The sequence below is a fragment of the Lytechinus variegatus genome, chromosome 14, assembly GCF_018143015.1.
Source record: "Lytechinus variegatus isolate NC3 chromosome 14, Lvar_3.0, whole genome shotgun sequence".
Lineage (NCBI taxonomy): Eukaryota > Metazoa > Echinodermata > Echinoidea > Temnopleuroida > Toxopneustidae > Lytechinus > Lytechinus variegatus.
Window position 1 is genome coordinate 26,394,434 of NC_054753.1, and position 22,808 is coordinate 26,417,241.

The 22,808-nt window shown below is 36.2% G+C and overlaps 1 protein-coding gene across 2 annotated transcripts in view; it reads left to right on the top strand.

The window, feature by feature from the left end:
- LOC121427351 (endothelin-converting enzyme homolog) overlaps positions 1–14,597 on the top strand; it is an 87,025-nt gene extending 72,428 nt beyond the window's left edge. For both annotated transcript variants that reach the window (XM_041623697.1, XM_041623698.1), the window contains exons 13-19: positions 254–416; positions 3,670–3,721; positions 4,755–4,947; positions 6,073–6,138; positions 7,050–7,145; positions 7,636–7,712; positions 13,460–14,597. In XM_041623697.1, the coding sequence (XP_041479631.1) occupies positions 254–416; positions 3,670–3,721; positions 4,755–4,947; positions 6,073–6,138; positions 7,050–7,145; positions 7,636–7,712; positions 13,460–13,559 (747 nt within the window). In that variant the 3' untranslated portion in view covers positions 13,560–14,597. The remainder of the gene's footprint in view (positions 1–253; positions 417–3,669; positions 3,722–4,754; positions 4,948–6,072; positions 6,139–7,049; positions 7,146–7,635; positions 7,713–13,459) is intronic.
- The last annotated feature ends 8,211 nt before the right edge of the window (positions 14,598–22,808 follow it).

A 22,808-nucleotide genomic window follows, 5' to 3' on the forward strand; every position in this document is an offset into this window, starting at 1 on the left:
TGTTTGTTTGCGATATAAACTCGTCACTGCATTGATCAAATCATGCCAAGAGGACATGTGCTACTGCATATTAATAAATGAAATTGTATCATAAGTTCATCAGCATTTACGACTAATTAAGTCCTACTCAACTCTTTGTGAAACACCCCCAGGTAGGTCCTTTGGAAAGGATTGAAAGCCATTACTCCTCTGGTTTCTAAACAGTCACTGCTAAACATTGAATTATATTTTCTTCCTCTTCATTCCCTTTCAGCTGGAGCTCAATTCGAGTGAATACTTCATGAATAACATCCGGGTGCTGCAATTCCATGTCAAACGTCAGCTGCAGCAGCTGAGAAAGACGGTAGACAGAGGACAATGGGAGATGACCCCACCACAGGTCAACGCCTACTACGCCCCGCAGAAGAATGAAATCGGTAAGAACTACTCTCATTTCCAAAAAAAATATGCTACCTTCCATCCTTACACTCTCTTGCTTGTGGAGCGTTGTGGCCCAGTGGATTAGGCTTCGGACTTTGAAACTGATTCTCAGCAGATCCGTGGGTTTGAATCCCAGCCATGGCGTAATTTCCTTCAGCAAGAAATTTATCCACATTATGCTGCACTCAACCCAGGTGAGGTGAATGGGTACGCGGCAGGATTAATTCCTTTAATGCATGAGCGCTGAAAGGCAGCTCGAGCTAAGGCCGGGGTAATAATAATAATAACAACGCACCTTGGAATAGAATATTTTTAGATAGATGGCGCTATATAAATGCCTATTACTATTATTATTGCTTCTCCATTTCACTTCTACCTCTATTCATTTTTCTAAGTCCTTTTAGGACTCACCGCATGGTGTTCCCTAAACCACTTCTGCGAAGAACAAAGCATAGGAGAGCGAAATTACCAGGCAAAACCCTTTTTTTTTATTTTCAGGGTAACTTTTCCCAACGTACTGGCTGAATCTGCAACATTGGCAAAGCTTTAACAATTCTAGTAAATCTGAATTTTTGAGGGATCTTTTTTTTTCCAGGGCTCTTTTGAGCATTCATGGGCGAAATCTCTGGATACTTTTTTTTCTTGGTTAGAACAAGGTGTTGAAAATTCATCCAGGGGAGCATTTCATGAAAGACATTGTCTGTGATTTTCCTTTGACATTAATAATAATAATAATTTGTTCATTTATATAGCGCTCTTACAATATATCATCGTTTCACAGCGCTTTACACAGTGATGGAATAGAAAATTATAATAACTTATACATGTAAATATTATTGATTAAAAAGCAGAGTCTTGAGATGTTTCTTAAATACTTCCAAAGAAGGAGAAAGTCGCATATATCTTGGAAGGTCATTCCAGAGTCTTGGGGCACATGTCTGAAAAGCATTGTCACCTGCTTTAGTATTTGTCCGTGGAATATGGAGTAGAGTAATGTCCTTACTCGAGCGAAGCCCGGGACGTTCTGACTGATGTAAGCGGATGAGAGAGTCCATGTAGCGTGGAGCTTCATTATGGACAATCTTGAAAACAATGGTCATAATCTTGAAGACGTTGCTTCACTGGAAGCCATACAACTCTCTTAACAGAGGACTAACATGATCATGCTTACGAGCTTTGAAAATCAACTTGGCTGCACAGTTTTGGACCCTCTGAAGACGTTGCATCTGTGACGAGTTGATTGAGTTTGAGTTTGATTTATTTATTCACGGATAAAACAAAGACCTGCAATTCAGCCAAAAAGACTTCTTTTCAGCAAGGCCGTGTGCTTTTCAGCAAGGGTGAATTTGCATAGTCAAGACAGGACAATACAATGGCTCGAACAGCATGTTCACATACCTTGGCAGTTATGTAGGGTCTAATGCGGCATTTGTTATAAGCTACTGAAATCCTTGTATCTCATTGGCTTAGAACAAATTACCAAGTGAAAATTGGTACTTGCTTCTTCAAACACTCCCATGAATTTATACATGTATATCAATTATTTTTTCAACACTTAAAAACATATACAAGTAACAAAATAATATTTCAATTTGAATTAAAAATACAAAAAAGTATAAAATCATACAAATGCAGTTTAGTAGTTGTCTACCCAGTATTAGAAGGAAGAGGAGAGTTCTTCATAGAAGCACAACTTGGGTACGATTGTGACATTTAGCCTTTTGACTTAAAAAACGTGTCATAACCTGTTGCTATTATAGAGTTGTCTCTCATATAATGTATCTGTAAAGAGCTTAGATATCATTGTGATGCAATATTAAAGTACTATATAAAAGCAGAATAACATTGGCATTATTTTGTGTAATACCCATAGGCTTTGTACAGGAATTAACTTATTCCAGTAGGCAATGGGTTGAAAAGAGTTTGTGATTTATATTTTAGTTTGATAAATATCTGTCTGGAATCCATTCTGTGTGCTTTAATTGGAGGATTTTTTTTTAGGAGGGGGGGGGGGGGGGTGTAGCATGCTTATCAATTAATGTCAATGTTTTTGTTGCAAACATTGGAAAGAAATGTGGCCTCTGGCAGGAGAGGGTGAATAGAGAAAACATGAATGTTAAAATTGTTATGATCACCTGTCTAAACCATAGTACAGCTAAAAAATGTAGGATATGTCGTTAATCTAGGTTTGATGGTCAATGCAATCTCTGGTATGGGAACTCCACTAAGAGCGGAAGTTATGCCAATGTTTGTGTAACCTTAGACCCCCATCCCAGCTGGGGTAGTAGTGATGTCACACTCGACAGTCAAGTGGGGAACTGTCACCTGGATAATACTACTTTGCTATGGCAGAAGGAATCAAAAGACAAAAGTGACATTTCCTGTAACTTAAAATGCATTTGTCATCGTCCCTTTCACCAAATTTTTCCAGGGTGCCTTGCCTGACATGCCATTTAGCAGGATGATTATTCATGCATAAACGTGACCCAGAAGAGGATAATACTAGGTTACAAACATTCATGAGTTGTATTTTTTGTGATGTCACTTGCTACCTTTTACCATTGCTATGCAGGCTAACAGAAGGAGCTTGCGTTGTGCTGAAAGACAAGTTTTATGAATCTGAACAAGTAGTCTGCGAGCACTGACTCAGTTTTGACACTCTAATAAATTGCATTGTACCCCTGGTGTACCATGTCTAGGTTTGAAACTAACAAGGTCTGGGGTTCAAGTCCCACCCACCTATGTACTTTGGAAAGCTTTATATACATAGGCCACAGTCCATTTAAGTGTAGAAAATGGCGACAAGTAGGAAGGATTCCTAGAATGCTCTTAAAATATACTCTCTGTGGATTTTATAATGTACATGTATAGTGTGTACTGTTATGGTGAATAGATTTTAAATTCCCAGCCAATAATCATGTTACTTGGACTACTGATTGGAGACAGAAAAGAATTAAAAAACAACAATTCTATTTTGTACAGAATGATATTAAACAACATATGTTTCCAATGATTTATAGCTACATTTAAGGTCATTGAATGGGAGCCCATGTTGCATTAATATCTTGAGATAATGTTTGAGGCTTCGGGTTTGGTCTTTATGATACTCTGTCGTTGTTTATAATGTGATTAGTGATGATTCGATAACATCACTAGTACATGTATGTTCAATGTTTACGTTTTATTAGCACATCATGTAAACATGACATATTCCTTATCAAATGTGTTCTGCTTTTGCTTTGTAAACAGTTTTCCCAGCTGGTATTCTTCAAGCGCCGTTTTATGACAAAGATTATCCAAAGTGAGTATGTCTTATCATTATTTTTATTGCATTCAATGGCAAGTAATAACTCACCAAATTTCTAACAATAACTTTGGAGCAAGATCTTATTCTTTCGCCAATCTGACATTGATGATTGGATAAGTTTTTTCCTGTAGAACTTTTATAGCATATAAGTTTGGTAAATTTCCACCCAGTCTACTCCCAGTTTGTCTTCTAAGCTTTACGAACCAAAGTTTCATTTGAAATGAGCAAACTTATATAATACCTTTTGGATAGATATATAGATAGATAGATGGGATTTATTAAAATCAAATCCAACTTGCAACCAAAGGCTGAATTACATAAATTAGAACAGAGTCAAATTACACTCTATGCAAATAGATAGTTAGAAATGTATATCAATGCATGATATATGGAAGGGGTTACAGAGAGAAAGGTGTACAAAAGAAGTACAGAATGGGGGATAGGAGGAGAATAAATGTATAAATAATGACATTTCAACATAATGAACATTTTGAATGTATGGTAAATATACATGTACTTGAGTAATGAATAATTCAGTAATTTTGGTCGGGAATGTTATCACTATTCTTGATTATACTAACAAATATTGAATTGAATTTGGTATGAATTTTTTATATTATCAAACTTCATTCATTTGACATGAACATTTTTGTTTTAAAATATATATACAATAACATAAAAAAATATTCATAACAGTATTTTGTTTAAATAAGTAATACATTAATAAATTTTCCATAGATTTCCAATTGATATACATAAATATATCTATATAGACAAATAGAAATAATGTATTGAAATTGAACATATAGAAAGAATAGCATAATGCAATATAATGAAACATAAAGTTTAGCTTAATAGTACGGAAGATGTTGATCATCGTGGTAGCTGAATCTGAGTAAAGAAATAATCTTTTGTCTCACGATGCGGCAAACACAGATTAGAAGTAATGTATGTATTTTTAATTTATGATAGAGATATTGAAAAAACAAGATATCATTTCCTAAAGAAAATTTTTTTCTTTCCTTAGATCTTTGAACTTTGGTGGTATGGGCGTGGTGATGGGTCACGAGATCACCCATGCTTTCGACGATGCCGGGAGAGAGTACGATAAAAACGGCAACCTCCATCAGTGGTGGAAGAATGATACCATTCAGAAGTTTAACGATCAAACGGAATGCATGGTGGATCAGTACTCCAAATATGAAATATTAGGAAATAAGGTCTGTCCCTATTTCTTTCCTGGACTGATACTGTTGACTTTGTGTTTGGGATTTGATTGGTGCAGGGGAGGGTGGGGGGCAGGGGTGACCACCCCGCCCCCATAGGTGGTTTCAGACCGCCTCGAAGTTCGCCAGTTCCAGGTATTCTCTGATCGGGAAATTTACCCCGATCAGAAAATACCAGGTATTTTGGTAATGTGAAAGCAAATTACGGGAACTTTTAGCCCAGCGTGTCGTTGGGCGCGGCGGCGTGGGTGCCTGCTTGGCTAGTGATTTTGAATCTCGCGCCTTGCCTGCTTATCAGACCATACTGCGCATGCTCGTAACTTCGGGAACTTATCCCGAAGGATGTGTTTCGGGGCGGTGTGAATGCAGGAATAATTAACGGGTATTTTGTAGCCTTAAAAAGTTCTTGTAATTTAACGGGGATTCTTGTGCTCGAGGCGGTTTGAAACCACCTAGCGATTCTTTTAGTTGTAGAAAGTTGTGAAATAATAAAAAAAAGAGGAGGAAAAAGAAGAAACAGAGACAGAAAAAGAAGAACCGGAACATAACAAAAAATAGGATTTTAACTCTATAATACCTCTTTAATTCAATTTCTAGAATAAAAGGAGACAGATGGCATATTTATTTGACATGTACATCCCAAAGCAACCATTTTGAAGTATATCGTAAAATATTCATTAGTAAATTCATTTGTTAAATCATAAATTCATTGATTATAGATCAGAGTTTAATTATGTATGTCTTATTTCAATATAATATATTTTTATCAACTATTGTTTGTGTTTTGTATCCTTGTAAATTGTACGCAATTCAGCTGTAAGCCTGCTATGTGCAATGTTTTTTACACCGAAATAAATAAATAAAAAAAAGTTTCAATCCCCACCTCTTCACCATATGTTTTCTGTTTTAATTCGGTCCAAAGAATATAGATCTGACCATAAAAAGGAAATTTTTTTTTTTTTGATATACTTCTTTTATTGAGGATTATATTTCAATGCTAGATTATAGTGTATTATTCTGCAATACCTTCATATCTGTTCATGTTATAATGTGATTGTATTTCAGTGCTAGAAGGAGTGTTAAATATTGCGTTTACCCTAACATGTTATATTCCTACAGGTTAATGGCAGAAGGACGTTAGGAGAAAATATAGCGGACAACGGTGGATTAAAGTCTGCATATCATGTAAGCATCTGCTTTATCGGAGACTTTTCTTTCACTTCTATTCAGAGATTTGCGAATGTTTGTTGTGGATCTGGGCCCGTTTCACAAAGCTTAGCAATGATCGTAGAACATTTTTCTACGATTGATTCCATTGACTACAATGTACACTCAATAATGAAAATCAAGCATACAATAAATCGCTAACCTTTGTGTTCCGGGACCCAGGTGATTTGTCCCGAGTGGGTCACAAGTGGGTCAGCAACACTTTTAAGCTTAAGATATGGCAAGAAAATTCAAATCACTTAAAGATTCTAAATGCTGGGAAGTTTTTAAGATGTACAGGAAAAGGGTAGAATATGCTTCAGAAGCACCTGTATTGACAGCACAGAAACGTTGCTAGTGCTTAGTGCTAGTGCACCAACAGAGGCCCTGTTACACATTGAAATAAATGTTTTGACTTAACAATCCAAAAGATGTGACTTGGCTTACTGTTAGCGCTCTGTTAGGCTAACAACGTTTCAGTGTGGCTGGCACTAGGCAGTACCTGAAAATATTCATTAGTATATTTTGTAGTATTTCCCTGCATATTTAACCATTTTCTTCAAATATTATTGAGGCATTATTTACCAATGTTTGCCTCTAATACTAGTACATGTATTTCCCGCTCCAGCCATCTCTTGTTCGTATGTCATAAATCATGTTGAACGATGGTACATAAAGTTTTTCTGTTCATCTCTGGTAAGTTTGTTTTGCCCATACTTCATTTGTGCTGAATTTAAAGTGCTTATTGACTGTATAACACTGAATAGGATGGATGTACAGTGAAAAAAAACCCACTTGAAATAAATCTTGCATAGATAAATGACTGAATCTGAATCAAATAAAGCGCTTTTAAAATAGAATCCTGATTCCGATTATTTGTGTTTTGGCAGGCTTATATTGAATGGATACGAGAGCATGGGGAAGAACAAGAGCTTCCTGCGTTAGGGTTAACGCATAAACAGCTCTTCTTCCTGGGATTCGCACAGGTGAGTCAGGGTTCAATAGAAGGGTACAGCTCGCGGAAGATCACTATTATTAATCTGTTGATCCCCAAAACGGCAGCACAATTAATCATCCATTCATTTTCATTCTGTGAAAAAAATTAGTTGTAGATATTATGCGTCAAACGGAGTGATAAAAGGAAAACTGATGCAAATCGTTGACAATCGCATGTTTAAACATATAATTTGTTGTCTCATTGCATTGCCAATCTGTTCCTCCTTGAATTGACAACAATGATTAATTATCTAGTCATTTTCATATTTTCAATTTAATATTAATTTCAAAAGCTCTTTTTAATCCCAGAATGCATTGCATCTGAGTTTATAAATAAAATTTTAATAACCTAGAATTAGAATGTAAAACTTTGATACCAAAGAGCTGATGTTGTGGGAAAAAAATGAAAATGAATTGGTGTTTGTATGACTTTCTTCAGACTGTTTGATTATTTAATGAATAATCTGATTGTTACATTAGGTTTGGTGCTCAACCTCAACTCCACAAGCAGCAAGGTTACAACTCCTTACAGATGAACACACACCACCAAGATATAGGTAAGTGTTAAAATTACCTTCCTGGAAATGAGGTTGTCCCCATAACACTCTCCAGTGTAGTATGATGAATGGATTTGATTGTTAGTGTATTATAAGAGCTGGAACACAAAGCCTAGCAATTGATCATAGGGCCAATTTTTTATGATTGATTGCATTGGTTATTATGTTTAATCACGGACATAATCAAATATATGATCGATTGCTACGTTTTGTTTTAAAAGGGCCCAAGGTGGTTTAAAGGAAATATATAAAAATATTTGAAGGGACAGTTCATTCTGGTCATCAATTCGAAAGAGCAAATTTCCATTGCATGCAGATAATTTGATACAATTGCAGTTTCACTTCGTTATTATTGATACTTAGGATAATAGTAATATGATGATGATGATGGTGATGATGATGATGATGATAATGAGGATGATGATGAGAATGACGATGATGATGAAAATGAGGATGATGAGGATGATGAAAATGAGGATGATGATGATGGGGTTGGTGATAATGGTGATGATGATAATGATGATGATGAGGATGATGAGTATGATGATGATAATGAGAATGATGATGTTGATGATGATGATGATGAGGATGATGGGGTTGGTGATGATGATGATAATGAGAATGATGATGTTGAGGATGATGATGGGGTTGGTGATGATGATGATGGTGATGAGGTAGATAGGATGATGATAATGATGATGATGATAATGAGGATAATGATGATGATGATGATAGTGATGTGGATGATGATAATGAGGATGATGAGGAGGATGATGATGATGATGATGATGATGGTGATGATGATGATGAGAAGGAGGAGGAGGATGAAAAGGAGGATGATAATGAAGATGATGATGATGAGATGATGGTGAACAATACCTCAATATTAAGATGGACCATCATTGCTTATCTAGTTCATATTTTTTTTAGGAGTCAACATATTCAATGGAAATATTTAGTTACGCTTGTTTGACATTTTTGTTTTTATTAAAAAAAAAAAACCTTCTGTAGGGTTGGATTTGGCTTTAAAGTAATCTTTCTGATATTACTGCCTGGATGCCTTTTTTTGAGGATAGAAAGTTATATGCTGCCATCTTGTGATGTGAAGTGAAAGGGGAAGTGAATTTCTGGTTTTCTTGGTTATTTCAATGGAAACCTCATAATGATTTTATTTGACTAGCCAAATTTTGGCAACAGTTCAGCTAAAATGTTCACTAAACAATGAAGTGAATGCAACCAAAGCACTGCGGGTTACTCTCGCGATTTACCATTCACTAACCATTTTTTGCGAACTGCGTTCCTCCAACCAACGAAATAAAAAAAATTACCCGCAGTGCTAAAATGAGGTTGAAAACTGTGACCGGTGGAGTGCCATTATGTACCTTAGGGCAGGAGTGTACGAAAAGTAAATTACTGTAACCAAAATGCAAGATACAATGCTATAATGTGATTCAATTTGAGGTTTGTTAAAAACATGAGTCGCAACCAAAAGGCTGAATCGGTCATGTATACAAAGAACAAACAAAAGACTCTTTACATATTTCAAACATTAAAAAGCAGTAACCTTTGTAAAAACTGACATGAGAAATATGTGTATAGGCAATAATAACTTAAGCAGTGAAAATTCATATACATGTACATATGATACTGAGGAAGTGGTAAATTAAGAATAATCAAAACAAAATAAGTTGTAAAAGATTATTAAATATATGTGGATATTAAATAAAAGCATTGATTTCCTCTTTCATAATTTTTTTTAATGCAAGTATGCTTTCAGCATCAATGACAACATATTAGGGGAGTAGATTATCCATTCTGCATATGAAACATGAAACAAACCATTTATGATAATGAATAATTATCTATGTAGCACTTAATGTTTTGCTTCTAAGTGTTTTCATTGTAATTATTATTACCCTGGTCTCCGAATCTTTGCATGCCTGCACACAGAGTATGCATTTTCTCCACTCCCTGGGAAGCATTCCAACAAGAGTTCCAAAGCTCAATCGCTGCATTTTGTGCTGCCACAATTATATTAGGCAATGAAAATCCATGATTGCATTATCTGTGATCGTATATATTTAGTGGCTTTGTAAATAATTTCACAATTTTTTATTATGAATTTCTTACATCAAAATTGGCCCATCGAAAGTTCTCAATTTTTTCTCTTTTATAATTGATAAAGTGTGACTTTGTAACCTAAATGTTTGGGTATGTATTAACATTGCTACCAAGTATAAATGTTTGCACTCAAAATCTTAATGCTGAAACTTGACCTGCAGATGAAATGTTTTGGTGTGTATTCACAGTTTAAAGAGAAATGCCAGTAGTTGCAGTTAACACTAATTTCATGAGAAAGTCTGTAAAACCAGGCTTAATTGTCATTATATCTCGAGGATCTAGATCTGGTACAGTTACATAAACTGAACTTTGTGAAATCTTGAAATCTACGCTGAAAAATTTTCACACTGAAGATCACCAACACAGATAGGCACACGTGGGACAGTGTATTATTATTGCTGGAATAAAGACCCAACGGAAGTGACCGAATCCGCGCTTATTTTGCTTATTTCTCAGCATTTACACAATTTCTTCCAGAATCCTTTGGCACACTTTTTATTCATACAAACAGACACTTGGGTGGTCATTATATTAGATTCTGTAAAAAGTCATTTTGAGATCGTTACCAAACTGGAATATATCTTTAAAGTAAGATAAAATTAATAGCTTATAACTTCGTGTGTGAGAGAGAGAGAAACAATATCTCACAAATTTGAGCAATATTATTGGTCCCCGAAGACGGGACCTCTAACTCGCCTCACCAATTTTGCCCTGAAAACCATCAAAAGAGTGCGGGTGGGTTAATAGGCAATTGGAAGTATTTCAAGACCAAAGCGTTTGCTACTTTCAGACAGCCACGAAGTTTGAGAAAACCAGGTATTCTCTGATTGGTTAATTCACCCCAATCTACCCTGATTTAAAAGTACCAGGAATTTGGCCAATGTGAAAGCAAAAAATGTGTAATATCCCTTTTAAAAAACCCAGCTGAAAAGTAAGGTAGTTGGTTATGTTATGAGAACATTCGCACAGATTTTTCAAAGGTTGTGGATATTCTTGCAGTGTGATAGCATAGCATCGGAACTTTTACAACCCAGCGAGTCGTATGCCATCAATGTGGGCTGCTTGCACCCCGGGGGGGGCCACTTACATTGATGAGTTGATACCATGCGCAACCAAAAAAACACGTAAATAGGATATCCTTTTCACGATAGGGCACGTTACATACGTAACGTGATAAGGGTGTCAAAAATACAAAAATAATGAAAAAGGGTATCTATTTTGCTAGGAAAATTACGTGTTTAGGGTCGAATTTGCGGGGATGATAAAACAAAATTAAAATGTTTTATAAAGGATGTCCTTTTTGCCCCAACACGGCACGTTTAGAATCCTATTTGCGCGAGGTGTAGAAGGTAGGTCGCACTAACCAAATAAGGTAAAGCCGACGACCGAAGGACCCGTAACAATAAAACATTCCTGTACTTGTTTAGGGGTTCATTTCAGGGAAATTTGCCAAGAGTATCGTTTTGTTTCCAATAATTGTTAAGGGTAGGGTTTCACACGCCAATACTTGTTAAGGGATGCATTTTCAGAATATGGAAATTACGTGTTTAGGGTGCTTTTCAAGACCCCATAGTCATGCATGGTATCCACTTGAAAATGGAAGTGGTCCTCCCCCCAGGCTTGCACCTTGCCTGCTAATCAGACCATATTGCCATACTGTGCATGCTCAAGTACTTACCCCAATGCAGTCTGCTTTTAGGTGGTGTGAATGCAGAAAAAAAATCAGGAATTTTAGGGCCTGGATAAGTTCTGGTAATTTAACGGGTATTCTGGTAATTGAGTCGGTCTGAATACACCTGATGGAAGCTATGTGATTTGTTTTACAGTCTTTTGGCAATCTGTAAATTCCCTTACCAAAGTAGTTTTATTGATGTCATAAAAATGGAAAGTTCATTCACCACTTGGTTCTGGATAGGAGAAGGGGACAAAATCTTGAAGCCCTTACCCCCCCAAAAAAAAAATGTATGCCAGGGGCCCCGTGACGCAAGAGTTGTTATACTTGTTATAACTAATTTTACAATAACAGATACAAGCTGCTGAAATGGTCCGATGTAATTGGCTGATTGTTACTTGTAATAGGAATTGTGCATTTTTCATGACTCTTTATGACGTGAGACCTAGTATTTTTCATATGAAGCACAGAGTACTAGCAGCAACGAATCACTTTATGTAGGTCCTAGACAGCGGGGGTCACATGTAGGCCTACATACTTTCTTGAATCGCCAATTTCTGAATGTTCCCACTTTCTGAGGAGAGTTGTAAGATAGTGCATCTTGTCCCTATAGGCTATAGGTCAAGTAAATTATGAGGTCAAACAAAGTACACTTTCTCTGTTTAATTGTATTTCATTGCAGTGCTTATTTGAAATATACCCATTCAGGGACACACCCCCTAGCTCACTTGTTCATGCTTTCAGTCTGTTTTTATTTTTGTTTTCATATCTGATTCAGGATGTTTCTCCCCCCTGAAAGATTGATTGAGAATATCTTTACAGAGTGAACAAAAATGCAAAGTATGCGTATGAAAAACGGGGATAGTTAATATTTCAATCACATTGCCAATTTATTGAATTTTGTGATTATTTTCATAAAGAAGATGCTGATGTATTTTAAATTTAAAGACAGTCATTTTGTGTCAGCTTCTTTTCTCTCTCTCTCCTGACTTACTTTATGGTGTTAAGTATGCTGACAATATGCCTACCAATTGAGTTTGCAAAGTCTTGCTTGAAGGGAAAAAGTGCATACTTTATGTGTAGGCAAGCCAGAATATGAAGACTGGGATACTGATATAGGTCTATCTGTAAAGTGGTTTAGAAGGCTGTTGCAAAGTACTATTTAAAAGAAGAATGTTAATTTATCATTATTTGCATAATTTTTGTAGTTTTGGGCAAAACCCAAATTTTGTTTTAAATGGATTTTTGTAATCAATTTATTGAATAAAAATGCTTTGTTTGTAAGTATCAAAATTAAAGAAGAACAGATCTAACCCCCCCCCAAAAAAAAAAAACCAACAAACAAATCATCGCACGCACCACGAACCGTCCTCTCTGCGCACTTCGATGCGAAAGTTAGTTTTGCAGAAAACTCATTCAAAGAAAAGCTTTTTTAAAACCAGCAATAACTGCACCTACAAGGAGAGCAAATTATTTACCGGTGTCTTCGTCTGATAGTTCAGGTACCAAAGTTCCATCCTGTATCTATGTATTTTCTTGAAGTGAATTATTTACGCTATAGTGGGCATCGTAACAGAGCGGACGGTTCGTGGTGAAATCGCGAGGTGCGATAGTACAACTGTATCTATTCCATGAACCGTCCTCTCTGTTACGATGCCCACTGTGGCGTAAATAATTCACTTCAAGAAAATAAAAGATACGGGATGAAACTTTGGAACCTGAACTTTTGAACAAAGACACTGGTAAACAATTTGCTCTCCTTGAAGGTGCACTAATTGCTGGTTTAATAAAAGCTTTTCTTTAAATGTGTTTTCTGCAAAACTAACTTTCGCATCGAAGTGCGCAGAGAGGATGGTTCGTGGTGCGTACGACACAATGGATCCATATATATTAAAAATGAATAAATAGGCTTAATATTGTTCAATGATCCTCTATTGTGTTTTCATTTCTCCAGGGTGATTGGTACGTTATCAAATTCAGAAGAGTTTGCTGAGCAGTTCAAGTGCCCCGTAGGGTCGCGGATGAACCCCAAAGATAAGTGCGAGGTCTGGTGAGGTCAAAGGTCAGAGTTCAAAGCTTAGAGGTGAATGGAGGCAGGTGCCCTGTACATAAATCTGTATATAGCTGTACACATGTTCAGAGTATGCGTGGTCCTGGCACTGTAAATTGTAGTTATTCTCTGCAAGGTTACTATCCCCAGACCCTATAAAGGCAAGAGGAAAATGCATTTTCTTCCTGCTATCACGAAAAAAGAAACTTTGAAAAACTACTTGTAGATGTGTTTCAGGTGCTTTGATTTCAATTGAAAAGTTTTTATTTTGCAAGTTATGTAATCATGGTGCTGGAACCCCCCCCCCTGTAAAAGTTTGTTTTTGTTTTTATGCCTTACTGCAGGAGCTACACAAAATCTGTGATCCAAGGAAAATGTTAAAACGGTCCATATTTATCTGTACTACAGTGTACTGCTTTAAAAGTTTCAGTATCTTTTAAACTATTCAAATGATAATTTTGATAAACTGCATCTTGATGAAAATTATTACCTTTTCTCTAATGAACAAACAGAATATTATGTGGTCCAGTGTACTTTACCTCAAATTTGTAATATCTTTTTGTATTATTAGTTCTGTGTGAATGTAAACAATACATGTACCTCTGCTTTGGTAAGCCTTGTACTGCAGTCACATTTCCCCTATGATGTCCGCACGGTTAGGTGAAAAAGCGGCCGCTATACAGATTTCTGTATGAACCACATACAGGAAGCTGGTAAAAATATTGTAAAAGCGGCTGCCATCGTAGGTGAAACGTGACTGCGCCATTAGTTTGTGTTTACCACAAAATAAGGCAGACAAAGTGAAAAAAAAGTTCTAGTTCCGAGAGAATTAAACCTAGCCTACATTCCTCAATTACATAGAATTAACATCCACTTTTTGATATTGATTATTGGTTGATGAAATAAGTTTATTTTGTATTGTACGGGTGCAAAAAAATATAAAAATCTTGTAGTCATTCACTTCCCATTTCCTTTCCCCCTCTATTGCTCATATTACTTTTAAGTTTTCCCCTTAAGCTTTTTCAGTTTTTTGTCCATCATGACTTAATGGTTTCTATGGAATGCATTAGTTTGCTTTACACTTTTACTTTAATATGAAATGAACGTTTGATATGTATGAAGATGATCTCCTCCATGTTTCATCGGGGATGATGTTCATTGCAAGTTGCACGTTACAAGCTACTTAAACGGCCATCTGATTTGGCAAAAGCAGCTCTGTCATAGACTATTTTTTTTAGCATTATTGGTATGAATGATGTCAAAATTTTATATAACCACAAGAGCTTACAGTTATTCTGACTTAAATGCTTTCCAAAAGAAGATTTAGGTAGGACAACGCATCATTTAAAGAAATGATGTCTGCCTCCGAAATGCTGGCTAAGACTTCAGTTCATTCTACATGTATATTTATCTTTGACAATCTTTTAGTTTTTGTGGGTCAGGTGAGTTGTACTTGCCATTTTGGGTATTAAAGATAAAGAAAGAGAGAGAGAGAAAAAAATTCACCCTCAAGATTTTGCTTCTGTTAGGCAGTGGGCACAAGCATTTAATTCCTCCTTCATATTATATCAATTATCACCAAATATAAAAGTAGAAACCAAATTAGACAAATCTTCCTCATTTTTGTATAAATTGTACATAGTTACTAACTTGTAAATACCATGCACAAAATATGAGTTATCATTGAATTTCTCAATTCAGTATAAGAATGATGACTATTGCAATTATCGCGTTATGCCACGACATGAAAATCACATGTAGGCCTAACTACGAATATGACATTTTTCTTCTATCTGTGTCCGAAAATGTTGTGTCCTTGATTTCAAATTGTATAAACAATTTCTCTGACCTTGCACCATGTTCTGTAATTTTGATTTAATGGTGAAACAAGTGATACTCCTTGCATGCTCTTCTTGGCAATGTCATCTTGAATGTCTTAAAGTTTTTTGAAGAATTTACATTCATGTTAAATGGTTACCAAATTTTTTGTTGCTTAATCGGAATCACGTGTCTACTGTACTGGCCAAGGTACTTTTAAAGGGGAAGTTCACCCTGACAAAAAGTTTATTGTAAAAATAGCAGAAAAAATAATAAAAAATATTGTCGAAGGTTTGAGAAAAATTCATCAAATAATTAGAATTTCAATTATTTGATTTGTGACGTCATATGCGAGCAGCATTCCTACATAGCGAATGGTAAAATATCAATGAAATGTCTTCTCAGAAAATTGAAAATGGTTTTCACTGTAACTTTTGTATATCAATAGACAAATCATTTCATACCCGATCATGAAAAGAAAGCAAACTTAAGTCATCAGGAACCATACAAAATTTGAATTTCATACATTTTATATTACATAACACATGGGGCAGCTGCTCGTTTATGACGTCACAAATCCAGAATTTTCAACTCTAATAACTTTCTTACTCTTTAACGGATTTTCCTCAAACCTTCACCAATATTTTTTACTATTTTTTTTTCTGCTATTTTCACAACAAAGTTTTCTTCAGGGTGAACTTCCCCTTTAAGATAGGACCTCTACATGTATTTTCTCTGATTTCAAAGGATTTTCTCTATCTAATTCATTCATAAAAAGTAAAGGAATTACTAAGTATAGTGATTCACATTCCAATATACTGAAGTGATTTGATATACTTCGGTTTGCAGAAGTGAGCAAAGGAAAAAAAAAATTGCTCCTGGACCCCTTTACACAAATCATAGCAATCGATCGGGAGGCTGGTTTCTATGATTGTTGCATTGGTTATCGTGCATGATCAATTGTAAAAATCGATCCCACGATCAATCGCTAAGCTTTTTGTGACAGGGTCCTGGAAGGGTTTGAGTTCGTGAGGAATAATTCCTGAAATATATCAAGGCTGAATAACATATCAAGACATTGTACTAAAGTAAAAGTTCTTTGATTTGACACAAATGAATCGCGCCACCTGTTGATGAGATTGGGGACAGTGGGGCCTTATTTCATACCCATAGTGCACCTTTCGCTCCAGAGTAAACTTGAAATCTATCTTCAGGCATTTCTTTTGTACATTTTTGTGAGGAATCTTGGCACTCCCTTTCCGACAATGCCCTTTGAATAGTGCTACTTACTATTGTGATGTACATTTAATAAGCCAATGGTTATTATTCTACTTATCATTGAGTGTGATAATACCCTTCAATAATGTAATGTATGTACACATACTTACCCAATGCCCTTACAAGTTTATATAGCACAGGCAGTTAATCTACACGTTGTATAATATGTCGTCTTCTGTATGCATTGTTCAATTCATAGTTTTAAATATAATGACATATAACTGTAGATGGTCAAGGGCGTAGGCTGGTTTGAGCATGGGGAGGTGCACATCCTTGAGAGATGGAACTAAAGTGGTATGGGGGTGCACATCTTTGGGAGGTGGAACTAAAGATTGGAAAATCAGTTGCTGAAAGCAGAAGAAGGGGTGCTAATTTTGTTTTCCCTGCCAGTGTCAGAACTCCTATGCCTCAGCATGAGGGTGCACATGCACTCAGTGCACCCCCAGCCTACACCCTTGGTGGTATTGTTTTCACTTAATTTGAGGGGATGATTATTTGCAATAGGGATTTTTTTTCTCTCTTTTTTTTTCTTTTTGCAATTTGGGAGTAACAGATTAGACGTGATGTAACAATGAAAAATGTAAATTTTGTACAGAGTTGTGTAAAATTTTTATCATATACATGTTTCCAGTGTAGGTTTTATATAGTACTAGTATTATTGTAGAAGAGTTTTAAGTATCAGACATGAAAAAATGTGTCTCATGTTTTATCGTGTAGATAAGACACATAAGTATTATGTTTGAAAGTCTTTATAACAGAAATGTGTATCTCACCTGTTGAATGGCAGAAGGAATCCGATGAGAGTGGAGTTAAGTCTGTCTGCCTCTCAAGTCAACTGAGGGTATACATTGTTTATATTGATTATGGAATGCTATGTACGTGCATGTGAAGTGAAGATAGAAATATATACATATTATATATCTCAAAGAATATATCGTTATATGGACAAAAAAATGTTTATATTATTGTTGTAATGCGTATTATAACCCAGTTTACTATCTTTTTATGTGTGACGAAAGTATGTAAGCATGAGTATATTTTATTAAGAAATTCCATATATTGTATTGTACTTGTCACAGCTGAACATTTAAAACTTGACAGATGTAGAAATGTTATTGGTACACCTTTAGAATTTTATAGATACGCCTTTGAGATGTGATTTTAATTTGCAACAGTAAAATGATGGAACTCACTTTTAGGTCAATTAAGAATTTTTATGTGTGTAAGAATATGTGCAAGAAAAGTACATTAGATTGGTATGGCAGGGATATAGTGTATGTCTTAAAATGTGTGTTGTAATTAACAAAATTGTTATGGTTTTTATTTTTCATTCATTGATATTTTTCATTATTTTTTTATTCATTACATGATGAATCTACTTATTAAAACAAAGCGCATGCATGCTCTACAAAGACCTGACATAGATGTAGGATATCCATTCCAGTAGTATTCATCACATCTGGGTCCCATCTTACAAAGAGATACAATTGATCAAGTCAAGCACAACTATGGAAAGCCAGCAACATCAACATCTAAAATACATGTTTGTTCAAAATATTTTCTAGATATGGTGTATATTCGTGCATTCATATTTTTCTTGAAAATTCAGTGTGCTTCTCTTTGCCTACAAAGGCCATTGTGCAAATCTCCCAAAGAAAAAATAATGAAATTAATGGATTTCCATATATATGTGAGGTTGATTGGATCAGTCATAACTCTTTGAAAGACGCTAAATTACAAGTATGCCCGTTTGCATTCAAGCAATGTCATTTCTGCCTTCAGAAATATATCTATTTTTTGTGCATTTTGCTGCCATCTTTTTTTTATACTGTACTATTATATTTTTAATAATATAGGGTATTTATATTGCGCACATATCCACCTTGTTAGGTGCTCAAGGTGCTCCTATATTACCCGGCTAAGCTAGGCGTTCAGAGCGCAGATAGCTTCTTAAGGAATTACTTCCTACCAGTACCCATTTACCTCACCTGGGTTGAGTACAGCACATTGTGGATCATATTTTAAATACTTTTTGTTGTATAATTCTGTACGAACAAGAATTAATGGAGTAATCAGATGTAAACCTTTAAAATAATAACATGTTATTCAATGATAACTGTTTAGAATCAACCTTGTTATGAATCCTGACACTTGTAACTTTCACTTAAAGTTTGTTTTGGCAGTATTCATTAATCGTTTATATCTTGTTTATCGCTTGATTTTTCACCAGAGTTAGACTCCCTTGTGCAAATGTCATACCTAACTTTGATAATAATCTCCATGTCACGTGTGACTAAGGGAAGACGCTCTACTTAAACCTTCTCAACGTTCATTAAACATTTAAACGCGGATGACATAGCTTTAGAAAGCTCCCTATCTCTGAAAGGTCACAGGCAGTTAAAAGTCAGACATGTATGTAAATGGTATCATATTTGCTTAGCACTCTTGACGCTTCATACCCATCATTTCTCAAGTCCAATTTGCCCCTGGGCTTTGCGCTGCCTCTAAAATCGCCCCCTCAGGCTAACTGGTGGGTGCCAGTATATATCTTCGGAATGATTTTGACGTAGTATCTTTGTCTCTACGGGTAGTGGTTCTGTTTTTAGTGGTTGTGCTGTAAAGGACTGTTGTGGGGGACTTTCTGGGCAGCTCTGGAGGGGATAGACATGTTTGGTTGCGCGTCAACACAGTGATGCCAGGCCCAGGTCTCACAAAAAAGCTCAACGTGATCGATCCAATCAGTATCAACTATGGAAACCATTAACAGTATAATGCAACATGTAAGAAATGTACAACGCCCTCTTTTGAACAGAGAGGAGCCGACTGTCTGGGTCTAAACATTGATGAGTGCATGTCATAATTAAAGCACTGAAATGGACCTATGCATTCTTGAACTTTGTGATGTTGGCTTTCCATAGTTGGGATTGGTATAGGATCAATCAAAACTATTACTAAAGTGGGGCTCAGATGATTCTTAACGTTATACACAACAAAAACTGTGGTGTTAACTGGTGTACATAGAGGACCACACCAGTTATTTTACACCGGTGTTAAATTGGTGGTGTTAGTTTTACACCTATGGGTGTTATTACAACACCTTTGTTGTTACATTTACACTCTGGTGTTATGTTTAATCTCTAGGGTGTAATTTTAACATCTCAGGGTGTGGTTCTCTATTATCACCAATTGGTGTCAGTTTTAACACTGCAGTTTTTACAGTGTGCGTTCCGGGGGGCCGTTTCATGAAGCTGTTCGTAAGTTAAGAGCAACTTTAAGAACGACTGGTGATCCTTTCTTTTGGTAAATGATATTCACCATTAAATCTTCATTTGAGATTATTTAGCGCGTAAGAAAGGGTTACCAGTCGTGCGCTGAGTCATTCATATCTTACGAACAGCTTTATGAAACGAGCCCCAGGACTTATTAACTGATATGAATTAAAATTCATAGTTCGTTCAAAATGTATTTACCTTAATCTTGCCAAATTCAAACCAAGGATATATCACACACAATATATCATGGTCAGACAATCGCTTTTAGATTTGAGATATACTTATTTTCTAACTTACACCAAATATTTTGCCGAAGATACTTAGATCTTTGTAGGATTGTTGAAAGTACTAAACACTTTTTAATATTTAGTGTAAATCAGCTTAATCGTTTTACGTACGAAAAGGTTTTATATTGCTTTTGGTTTTATGAAGATATTAGAATATTAATGCCATCCATCCACTCCAATGTAGTACTAAATGGTGGTGAGTCATGGCCGTAAGTAACATCAGTAGCCTTTTTGTACTTTTTTGTGACATTCCTATTTCATTCTGTCAGCTTTTACGATGTGACTTTGTCTGAATGCAGTTGTTTCTTATTGTAATCTATTGTATACTTGTTTTAATAAATTATTGATGTGCAAAAAAAAATTGTATGTGTTGATTGTGGTTATTGTGGTAAATTGTGTTTTACTGGTTTCTATATAGAGAGGTCCGGGGGGGGGGGGGGCCACTTCCATTCACGAGTGGATACCATGCGCGACCATGGGGTCTCGAAAAGCACCCCAAACACGTAATTTCCATATTCTGAAAATGCACCCCTTAACAAGTATTGGCGTGTGAAACCCTACCCTTAACAAGTATTGGAAACAAAACGATACTCTTGGTAAATATTCCCTGAAATGAACCCCTAAACAAGTACAGGAATGTTTTATTGTTACGGGTCCTTCGGTCGTCGGCTTTACCTTATTTGGTTTAGTACGACCCCACCTTCTACACCTCGCGCAAATCGGACTCTAAACACGAAGTTTTGGGGCAAAAAGGACATCCTTTATAAAACATTTTAATTTTGTTTTATCATCCCCGCAAATTCGACCCTAAACACGTAATTTTCCTAGCGAAATAGATACCCTTTTTTCATTATTTTTGTGTTTTTGACACCCTTATCACGTTACGTACGTAACGTGCCCTATCGTGAAAAAGACATCCTTTTTACGTGTTTTTTTTGGTCGCGCATGGTATCCACTCGCCAATGTAAGTGCCCCCCCCCGGGATAGAGGTATATTACATAGTATCTGATTTTGTTCTACCCCTCTCCTACCCCCCCCCCCCCCACCTCACTTCCCAGCAATTTTCTTTCCCTTTTTTTCTACATCACATTGCAAAAACGCCCGGGTTAATTCAACACTAGCCTGGTATCTATATCGGAAAAAATAGAGAAGTGTTGAAACAACACCGGTTTGGCGTTAGGCTAACACCATTCTGGCATGTTAGCAACACCGATTAGTGATGAACCATGGACCTTGTCAGAAGGGTCCATGGTTGAACCAATATCGGTTTGATTCTACACTGGTGTTGTTTCAGCACTTTTCTGGTGTTTTCCGATATAGATACCATGCTGGTGTTATATTAACACCGGTGTTTTGCAGTACACCTTAATATCATTTTCTTGAGTTTCTCATTTGACGTGATTTCCTTCCCTTTACGCAAGCTTTTCTTCCACGGAGGAGCCATTATTTAACATATTCCCTTTCCATCTCCATTCCCCCTACCCCCCAACCCGACACCCTCCCCCCACGCCCCCCCCCCCCCTCTCTCTCTCTCAATCGACCCATTTTCTCCACGCCGCATATAACTCGCGTAGGCGGCTACATCACCCCCTCAAGGAGAGATAAGCGTGATGGTTTTTAAACCGTTTCTTATCAAATCTATTTCAATTGACGGCCCTCTTTCCCCGGGCATTCCGACACCCCTGCTCAGTTAACCGGAATGAAATCGTTAGCGGATCTTTCATCTTCTACTTGTCATATTAAATAAATCATAATCACTTTTGAAACAATCCCATCTAGATGCCTGCCCTCATCCGCGCGACCAGACGGCCAAGTCTTGTTATATATGCGATGAAGAAAATTATGAATTTAACTCGACACACATGCCTTTCATTCGTGGACATGAGTATCTTCCCCTAGAATACTAGGGAGTACTCGGTAACGTAAATGTTCTAACAAGTGACTTTCATATTTTGGTTATAATAAAGACGGGTATCACATCTCATATTACCCATGACAATATGCGTTGGTAACTGCCTTTAGGTAATTGAAAATGATACATATATCTCCTTTTTTTAGGCCGGGGTCGAAATTCACGAAATGGATATCATTTAGGTGGAAAGCGGCAATGTATAGAATAACTTTGTCCATAAAGGAAATAAAGTTTGTGACCGAATAAAGAAATCAAGTTAGAATTCCTCCCAACAACTTTCATGTAACCCATTCCTAATTGACCGTTGCTTTTCATTTGGAAACACAATAAATTATAATAATATGTGGGGGTAAAATACTTGTATTTTTTATTTTTCAGGTTGTAAAACGCGATCTCGACAATGCTGAGAGATGACATAATTTTGTTTATATTTGATGAAGTATTAACTTCACAGTAGCAATATAATTATGTACAATTCAGTTCGTTAAAATATTGATGCCCACTAAAACTTCCTCACTGAAAGGGAGCGTGTGAACGATGAAAAACAAAATAAGAAAGAGGGATACATTCTAAAAACACTGAGTAAAATTCTAACCAAATTGGGTAGAACGGGAACATGCATGTTTGCTGGGTATTTTTTTACCCAAAATTGGGCTATTGCAACGCAACATTGCGTAAAATCATGA